We start from the raw sequence: 9,726 nt of genomic DNA, 5'->3' as shown, positions 1-9,726 counted from the left end.
CCTCTCGGCATTCTCCGCAGTGTGAGAACGCAGTGCGCCTCTTGACTCGATGCAACTCATTAAAGGCAGCTAATTGATGAAGAGTGTAATTAGTGTGACAATCAGGAGGGGAAATCAATATGTTTTTAGCCAAAAGAGCCACATCAGGGAGGAGAGCAGGGTGTGTGTGTGTGTGTGTGTGTGTGTGTGTCTCTCTCTTGGCGACAGACCTCCACAGGACGGTCTGAGGTTTCACACTCACAGGGATTTAGTAGTGATGACTGAGGTTAGAGTTATATCATTATGTCACTGAGGGTCCTCACAAGTGTAGAACAACCTAAACCTGTTACAGTAGAATCCATTGATGTGATTGTAGCTCTGAAATGTTTCTGTCCACAGCTGCAGGTGAGGACAGATGAGGGTGAAGTGATCCTGAACGATCTTGACTAAAACACATCAACATTCAACCACAGAAGAAGAAACAACTGCTCCTCGGCCGGGTGTTAAGTTTCTCTTCAATAACAGACTTTTTTATTTCTTTGTCATTTACATATTCAGAGTTTGTCTCTTTGACTTTACACAGAGGAAACACTCTGCTGCTACAGAACATGAGCTGATGTTACATCATCACATGGTGATTGATGGTATTACACAATAAATGTGATTTAAAAACAGTGTCTCTGTGACATCGTTTGTTTTTAACCTCCCATTCACATTCAGTATTTCTGTTTTTTGGAGAAAATATCTAAATGTTTCAAACATGTCACGTCCTGTAACGTTAGATATCCTCAACAAATTCTTTCCACCAACTTTGACTGAACTCGTTCGCAGGTTTTTGAGGAATCGAGAACCAACAATCAGATAAATGTGAATAAAAACAGAATCAGTTCATTGAGGTTTTTATGTTTTTATGAAGGAAATGTTTCGTTCTTGAACCAGCTGACGTACAAACGCATCAGCAGAGGCAGCTCGTCTGTCTGCGTGGTTGTATCATGTTGAGTCTTTTCGTGCAGTTTCAGAGGTAGATTGTCTCTTTTAAACCTTTTAACAGCCAGAGAATAAATACAGTCTCAGTGATGAACCTTTATGTTTCATCTTATGTCACGTTTCCTCCTGGAGGCAGCTGTTTGAAACTTCAGCTCTGAGCAGCAGCAGAGTCCTCAGCTGGAGAGACCGAGCGCTCCCTCCCCTCTCTCTTCCCTGCTGCTTGTGTGCCCCCTGCTGGTGAGGAGGAGGGGGACTGGGAGTCCTGCTGGGAGAGCTGGGAGAGGAGGAGGTCCACGCTCTGGACCAGAACAGGGTCCAGAACCTTCTTCTCCTCCGAGGAGAACCGACCCAGAACGTAACGATCCACCGCCGTTTTCCCCGTCGGCCGTCCGATCCCGACACGAAGTCTGAGCATCACCTGCAGGAGACGGGAGGATGGGGGGGGGGGTCCTGCTGGTTAGTCTATTAGTCTGTGCTTCATTTGTTTTAATTTGCAATAATAAAAAGATTTTTTTGTCTATTTTTATTTTGTTTCAACAGCAGAATTCCAGCAGCGAGCTCAAGAAACTTTTATTCAATTCTGCACTTTCATCCGTGCAGTACATCTGTAATCTGCACCTCCCTTTTTCCCCAGTTGTATTTATTGTTTATGTAAATATACATATATATTCATTTTTCTCTGAGTACTGAGCTTCTTCCATCTTTGGATTTCCTTCTGTCTCATCAACAACCGCTGTGGAGTTCAGTGTTTAAAGTAACTCTGGGCTCAAACATGTCTGAACTGTCACCATCAGTTTAAAAGACAATAAAATAAAATACAAATCAAACATAAAGCTAAGATAAAATCAGACTACAACATGCAGTGGTGAACCCCCCCGATAAACACTTCCTGTTTGTTGTTTGTATGTAACATGTGACTTACATCAGTCTGAAGACAGTCCACACAGGAGCGGACTCCATTATGACCTCTGTGAGGAGGAAGTCAGAGTTAATGCACAAACAAATATTCAACAATGTGCAATTTTCTTATATTTGTAATTGTCACGTTTATTATTGCTCCACTCCATCTTGTCAGTCACGTGACATAGTAAGAGAAAGTGTTGTCTGAGCTGTTGTTAGAGAACTACATCACCAGCAATTCATTTATTTACATGCCCCACCTGGCACTTCCTCCATGTTTGATGGCGATCTTCCCCAGAGGTTTGTCCAGTTCATCGTGGATCAGCAGGACGTCTTCAGGCTTGATGCCGTATTTACCAGCTGGAGAGGACGAGACGTCACATCATAAAATATTCAACATGGCATCAGGTATCCAAACCCAAATATGAACTGTCCTGGAATACGTTAATAAGAAACTCATGTTTAGCTGTTGCTTCAGGATTATGATATATAATATATAACATCAACTATGTCATCTGTATTTTGGGAGATTTAAAATAACATTCGGTAATTTGATCACTCCAGGAATATTAGCAGATGTGCAGCAATTAAACTTTATTTCCATGTTCAATTAAAGCTGTTTTTTTAATTATTTGTTCAGTCTATTCTGGTCTAGTCATCACAGGTTCAGCTGCCTGTTCCTGTCTGACCAACAGCTTTAAGCCTCAAAACATTCAATTTACAGTGATATGAAACAGAGAAAAGCAGCAGATCTTTATATCCGAGGAGACGGAAGCAGCCAGTGTTCTGCATTATTGTTTCACTGAGCAAATAAAATGACGTCTAATTGAAAGGCTGCTACTGAAAACAGTATCCACCGTATTTGTCAGTTGATGTTAACATGTTCATTCATTTGTAATTCCCAGCACACACACACACACACACACACACACACACACACACACACACACACACACACACACACACACACAGTGTGACTCAGCTGTTGTTAATTCAGTTTCTGTTTAATTAATATTTCTCCCACAGAGGCAATTTATTAGATGAGAAATAAAAGTGCTCCAGAGAGAGAGACTGAAGAGTCCAATCAAATGTGTTTATAGAGTAAACAAAACAAACAACAGGGAGGGACAGAAGAGGACATGGAGATAAAACTGAAAACAAACCTGAGCTCATAAATACAACATCAGCGAGATAAACACAAACACAATAGAGTTACAACACACACACACACACACACACACACACACACACACACACACACACACACAGTGACCTCACCTGCTTTGGCCACTGACACCCCGTTGATGTTCATCAGCAGCCTGGGACGGAGCAGCACCACTCGTGTGTGTTGGACCTCTGACAGGATGACCTCACCAGACACGTGCTTGTCGCCACGCCAACGGTCAGCCACGCCGAGCCGGGCAGCGAGCTCGCCGAGCACCGCCATGCCAACGTTGTGTCTGGTATCATCCATCCCCGGGTTACCCAGCCCCACCACCTGACACACACACACACACACACACACACACACACACACACACACACACACACACACACACACACACACACTAAAGCTATCAGTTCTGTAATGAAACAGCTTTGTATTCAATTTATCGTTCTTCTGCAGCACTGTGCAAAAGTTTTAGGCTCTAAAAGTAAAGTGAAGATGTTTTCCATGAATAGTTTTTAATCTATTTACTTTTTATTCAGATCAGATTTAACAGATTAAGGAAATTCCTTTTTTTCCCCTTTTTAAAAAAAAATTAACCTACATATTTGTTTGGTGATTTTAAAGTTTTACATGTTGGGCTCGGGGCTTAGACACACTATTGGTTTTCTTGGAATTTGTTGACAGTAAGAAAAATATGCAGTGACATCAGCCTTACGTCACCAATCAAGTTTGTCTTAAAATATTTTTAAATGTAATATAAATAAATTTAGTTTGGTAAAATGAATGTGGATGGCATTGATTTTTAAAACCTTATTTTATATTGGGTTATACAGTATGAGGTATGTGCATCTGAAATTGTGATGAATGTAATTTTAAAAATGAGTCACATTCAATTAATAGAATTAAAAACAAACACAGAAAAGAGTAATGACAAAGGCTTTTTGCTGCCACAAAGCTTATTCATCTTCACAGAAAAATCCAGGGAGAGCTGAGGCTGACATAAACACACAAAACAGACATACATCCACTGCCTAGCACTGATGGTACTGATCCGCTGGCAGCAGACACAGCTGTTAACAGAAATACTATAGACTACATTGTATTAGACTCTATGGCTGCTGACACACTGCGAACATTGTTTTCTGCTTCTACACACTGAGCTTTTATCCATTTTTACTTGAACAGGATGCAGCAAAAAGGCAAGGACAAGTTAACACAGTTATGGTGCCACAAAGGAAATAATGTACATATCTTATAGTATGTCTATTATGTGTTTTGTTCTGTGATTTTTGAGGCTAAACTCCTTGGACAAACTAAACCACTGACATTACAAACCGAACCCCAATCCAGAAATCTATCAATTTAGTGTTGCCTTGCTCGGTTGCAACAGTATGGCCGGTTAGAAATGACACATTTTCTCAGGATGTTTTGTGCAAATATCTGACACGAAGCAGCAACGCATTCGTATGACAATTATGCCGAATTGAAAAGTGACTAACACGGACTCAGAAAATCTTTTTCAAACTTAAATTATAACATGTTTACTTTGACAAATCGCCAAAATAAAACTCAAACACCAGATTTTGGAGGGAAGTTTGGTGGGATTTGACAAATCCTTACAGGCGACTACCGAGGCTAAATAAACCTGAAGTAAAATGTTGATAATGTCAGTAACTTTTTACACTTACCAGCTTCCGGTGGGCGTGTGAGTGTATTTCAGCTTCAAAGCCCATCGCATGTGTAAACGGTTCACTCAGCAAAACTCTATTTATCACTCTTGTCAAAAGTCGTCGCATTGTGACAAAGTTCAACAGCGTCTTGAAAAAATGTGACAAATAACGACAAAAGTTGCTTAAAAATGGGAATTTTTTCATTCGGCCTATGAAACAAACTGTCAGCTCTTGTTATTAAGTCAAACTTCAGATATTTTTAACTTTAATTTACTATTAGAATATAATACATGTTGATTCTGATAATGGGCTGATTTCTCTATGGGGTTTCACTGTATAAATCTTTAGGCATTATGTCTGTATTTTTGCTTTTTATTACGTTTTTAAAAATAAAAAAAACCTTAACACGAACCCCTCACTCCACAGAGAAAGTTTTTACCTCGTATTTATGTCTTAAACTATGTGAAGGTAACTTTGACTGGTGTTGCTAGCTGGCTAACGTTAGCTTACTGTACCTTGTCAGGTAACACAAGTCAGCGTAACACCGACACACACACTTAAAACAACACGGTGAGAACATTTGGCGCCAGTGCGACAACATATGATACCAGTTAAATTTATAATTTATTTGCAAATTCCTGTTTAAATTCCTCTGAACTTTCACAGAGCTAACTATTAGCTTGTCCTCCTGTCATGTCTCTCCATCACACCAGTCAATGAGCGTCATAAAGACAACACGAGCCAACAGGCTTTTCCTGCTCCTGCGGGCTGCAGCGCCATCTAGCGGCGCGGCAGGCAAGGGCAAGACACTACAGGTGGATGGGGGTAAAGGTTTTAATAGATATGACCATGAAACTTCCCCAGTTGATTACTTACATGAAGACAGTTGTTTTTCATATTATACGTTTTCTGAAACTTTATGCTTAAATATGCAAATTATGCATTATTTAATTAATAATTAGCACAAAATAGCACATAAAGCCAGGTTCAAAAATATTGTTTCATTTTGTTAAGATATTAGAGTCAAATGTTTTTAGAGAAGGGATTTTGGATATCTCTTTTTTTATCATTCTATAAATCAGAAAATAAATATTTTTAAAAATCCATGCTTAGGAGTAAAATGTTATATAAATTAGGCTATGAATGATTCATTAATAAACTCATCAGTAAAAACCTTCAGAATATAGATAATAATAAAATTGGAAGGTTTGGTGTAAGTACAACTGAAATTTCTAGAGTATGAGGGGAAAAAACTCTTTGAAAATGGCCTTTAAAGATACTTTAGCAAAATTTCACTTTCATTTTCACTTTCATGATTGGCTGCTGATACAAAGAAAATGACCATGTTTGGACCTGATCACCTTATGCAGGAGAGAGAGAGCTTTACAATGATACCTGTGATGATATGGGAGATGAAAATAATCAAATAAAAAACATGGATCCAACAAATGGTTCTATATCGTTTCTACTTTGTCTTATTTGAATTCTCCAAAGTTTGAGAATTCATCATATTAATTGTTGTATTTTTTGGTATCTTTTAAACTCTGGTTTTGAAAGGTGCTGTAGAAATAAAGTGTATTTTTAGTTAACAGTCAATATCATTATGAAATATTGATTCAAAATATTGATATCAAGATTGAATAAAGAGTATACCTAGCTAACCAATTTTAAAATACAGTAACTTGTCCAAAATATCTCAGTTGAAGGACGAAAAAGAACAAAGAAACTCCTTGATTTTTTTTTATGTGTTTTATTTGGAAAACAGAGTTTTTCATCATCAGACTGGTCATCAGTCCTGAGCTGGGGGACAGGGATCAGCGTCAGGCACCGGCTGACATCTCTCGACTATAGCGTTGATCTCTCCGACGCTCACGCCGTCGTAGGTGCCCGTGATGTACGTCCAGTGGGTGTCTCCGTTGTGGTTGGTCCTGCTCAGCCTGCCGGTGAAGGGGATGTCGGCCGTCATCTTCCTGCCGTCCATCCTCACGGCGCAGGAGTGGTTGGGTGGGACCAGCAGCTCCACAGAGACAGAGTGACTGACAGACTCGGCCATTGTGGTTCCCTCTGAGAAGGTCACCGTCTGCTCTTTGGTGAAGTCCACCGTCCCCGGGCCGAGGATGGGCACCTTGGCCTTCATGGTGGAGATGGAGCCGTTGCGGGTTTCTCTGCCGATGTCCCAGGTTTTCTCCACTGTGCTGGTCTTCTCCAGCTGGACTGTCTTCGCCACGTTTCTGCACTCCAGGTTGGTGACCTTGGTGAGCTTCAGGGCCTCCGGAGGATGGTGGAACAGCTCCATCTGGTCGATGGCGTACTCCACATGAGAGATGTGCTGGCTGTAGCTGTCTCTGTTGATAGCCAGGACCTGGTAACTCTTGTACCAGTACTCATCGCCCTCCCAGGGGAGGAAGAAAGCCTCGTGTTGGGCCACCACTTTGCCAAGACCATACTTGTTTTTCCCCACATAGATGTCCGAGTTGGGGCAAGTTTTGACGGCATACTGGGGGACAGAGCCGTATGAATCTTCAACCCACGCCAGGAACTCAAAGTGGTCCACATTGACCAGCACTTCAAACTTGGAGGATGCGTACTCTTTGTCGGCGTAGGGATACTGGCAGAAGCTTCCTTTGCTGGGAGTGTAGAAGCCGGCCTCGCAGTTGACTTTGCACACGTAGTCCGTGCGTTCGGTGTAGCCGTTGAAGATGGCGACAGCGCCGTTCGGGAGGGAGCCGTTCCATGTGACCCATTTGAGGTTGATGTGTTCGCCAAACATGGGGAAGGAGTGTGAGGTCGTCTCAGTTTCTTGGATCTCTCTAATTTGAGGGGGGTTGACGACTTCCCGGGAAGGGATGACATCTTCCAGAGTGGGGTTAAGCCACGGCTCTGCGTGAAAAGACGGAAAGAAAATGGCACTGGTTTTAGATATACACATTATTATTTCAGAAAACTATATTGACGTGGAACATTTGGAGAGTTCATGACCAAAACAGGCAGATGTACCAAACCAACACACTTTGTACCTGGACATTAACAAGTATATCTACTCGTGGATAACCCTAACCCTTTTGTAAAGAGCAGGCATCAAGTTATTGAAATGGTAAATAGCTTATTTTGGAATTGAACTCTCCGTCACAGTGTCTCAGCAGGTAACTCTTCAGTGTCATTACGAAGTGACTCACTGCGAGTTTCTCTTGCCCGTCCTGCAGCTGGGAGACATAGAGCAGCGGGTCAGACTGCAGCGCTGGGCTGCAGAGCTGCAGCACGGCCAGGACGACAGCGACACACCACCTCATCTGGAAACACAGCGGAAACACATCTGGCACGTCGACATCAGTGGGAATTTACTTAGTAGAGAAGCTGCAAGGCTAAAACGCTCAAAACGCTTCACTCGTTACCCACACAGCGCTCACCGCTGACCCCTTCTAAAAGAGATTTTCATTCTCATTGATTTCCTGGTTAAATGAAGTTAAATATATCACCAACAGCTGATGTTGATGACTGAATTAATGGTTTTTGCATTGAGCAGGTTTAAGGAACAAGAACCCTTCAAACTAATGAAGTTAAATCACTTAACTTCCAGTTTCCTCTTCAGTAGCTCTAAGGTTTTATTCCACACTGCCTGATAAACAATATATTCTTTTCTCTCTCTCTCTTTTTATTGGGGTTTTCAACTTTGAACAATCAAATGAATATAGGAAATATAGGAAATAAATTCCTGGAGCAGATACACAGAAAACAAAATAAAAAATAAAATAAGCGACAGACATTAAAGCAGAGATAAAAATAAAAAATTGTATCCTTTTTTCCTCCTTTATTCAGGTGAAATTAATAAACACATGTAGAAAATCATTGACATGTAGCCTAATCAGTTTTCTTTCTTACAGACTTTCCTTTTTCTTCCTTACAATTCTGTCCTGAAAGTGCAAAGCACGATCCATGTGACAGTGATCTTTCTTTCTTAATATGTATAAGTATTAGTTTGCAAATTGAATTCATAAATTGTTGTACCCTGTATGTTCTTTAAAGCTACATGATGTTCTAACTGGGTGAAAAATTCAAACCCATGATTCCATCTTATTTTTTTTATTGAGTATTACCTTAACCTGATAAATAACCTCTAACAAGTCTCTTTTTAACAAGTGCATTGATTACAAACCTGCTTTACTTTGTTGCTTATGTAAAGACCACTGTCAGTGATGGAAGACATCTCCATGTATCACCAAGTGAAGATAAGATAATACTGTATTGATCTCCAGGGAAATTTGGGTTAAATATGTGGATGTTGCAATTCCTCCTGATCGTCTATAGAGGTCGATAAAGATCAGATATTGTGTAACGCTCCTTTAAAACAAATTTAAAAGGTTTTGTCATCATAGATGTTTAAGACTTTTGAGTCTTGTTTTTCAGATCAGGAGTAAAAAACAAATTTTTCTCTGTGATAAGTCTGTGATAAAAACTTTAAATTTACAGTTGAGTAGTTTCAATTTCACACAGAAATTTGGCGCCAATTTCGTCAGGATTAGCATCACTTCAATCACAAAGTGTAAGAACTTTAAAATAATTGTGCAGATTTAGTTTTAAAAAAACAAAACAGACATTTTATAGAATAGTATAATATACTGTAGAAAAGGTCCTCAGTTGTATCTGTCCATGTAAGTGAACAGGAAACAAGAAAATTGCCAGTACGGTATGAGACTGTGTCAATACAGATCTATATAATTAAATCAAGATAAATAATATTCTCTTGATACAAAAAGAGGAAAAAAAAAGGCAGCATTTCTTAAAAGATTTCAGATTCTTCATATATTTTTAGATCATTTATTGTTGATTATCGATCAGTTTTGTATCAGACAACAATTACACAGTGAAATGATGCAGTGTTGTTAATCAGGAAAATGAGCCCACACCAGAACCTCATTCAGACGTATAGAAGCAGTTTTTACCTCGACAGGTTCCTCCTGCAGTGACGCTGCCTGCACTATGTGCGGAGTTTTAAAACCTCCCCACACTCTTATTGCATCC

General features: G+C 40.1%; 3 protein-coding genes across 5 annotated transcripts in view; 1 reads left to right on the top strand and 2 right to left on the bottom strand.

Annotated features, from left to right (window-relative positions):
- LOC111645690 (GTPase IMAP family member 4-like) overlaps positions 1-25 on the top strand; it is a 906-nt gene extending 881 nt beyond the window's left edge. The window contains exon 2 of the mRNA XM_023394987.1: positions 21-25. Within this exon, the coding sequence (XP_023250755.1) occupies positions 21-25 (5 nt within the window). The remainder of the gene's footprint in view (positions 1-20) is intronic.
- A 457-nt stretch (positions 26-482) lies between these two features.
- On the bottom strand, positions 483-5,419 carry ptrh1 (peptidyl-tRNA hydrolase 1 homolog). Of its 3 annotated transcripts, none has more exons than XM_023395006.2 (6): positions 5,147-5,419; positions 4,726-4,854; positions 3,145-3,364; positions 2,127-2,226; positions 1,889-1,934; positions 483-1,384 (listed from the first exon to the last, which is right to left on the bottom strand). In XM_023395006.2, the coding sequence occupies exons 2-6, from the start codon at positions 4,831-4,833 to the stop codon at positions 1,115-1,117; spliced, it is 744 nt and encodes a 247-aa protein (XP_023250774.1). In that variant the 5' UTR covers positions 4,834-4,854; positions 5,147-5,419; the 3' UTR covers positions 483-1,114. The 3 variants fall into 3 exon arrangements, with proteins under 3 accessions (XP_023250774.1, XP_023250775.1, XP_023250773.1); XM_023395007.2 differs by having other exon boundaries at positions 5,223-5,419; XM_023395005.2 differs by having other exon boundaries at positions 4,726-5,419.
- A 1,018-nt stretch (positions 5,420-6,437) lies between these two features.
- The window catches only part of LOC111645706 (natterin-3-like), an 18,750-nt gene continuing 15,461 nt past the window's right edge, over positions 6,438-9,726 (bottom strand). The window contains exons 2-3 of the mRNA XM_087170661.1: positions 7,880-7,997; positions 6,438-7,587 (exon numbers count right to left, since the gene is read on the bottom strand). Coding sequence (XP_087026787.1) covers positions 6,497-7,587; positions 7,880-7,997 — 1,209 coding nt within the window. The 3' untranslated portion in view covers positions 6,438-6,496. The remainder of the gene's footprint in view (positions 7,588-7,879; positions 7,998-9,726) is intronic.

This window comes from Seriola lalandi, unplaced genomic scaffold (assembly GCF_002814215.2).
Source record: "Seriola lalandi dorsalis isolate HSWRI2012SDOR001 ecotype SW California unplaced genomic scaffold, Sedor1 jcf7180002054955, whole genome shotgun sequence".
NCBI lineage: Eukaryota > Metazoa > Chordata > Actinopteri > Carangiformes > Carangidae > Seriola > Seriola lalandi.
The sequence above is the reverse complement of the archived record's forward strand: the minus strand, read 5'-3'. Positions and strand labels throughout refer to the sequence as shown.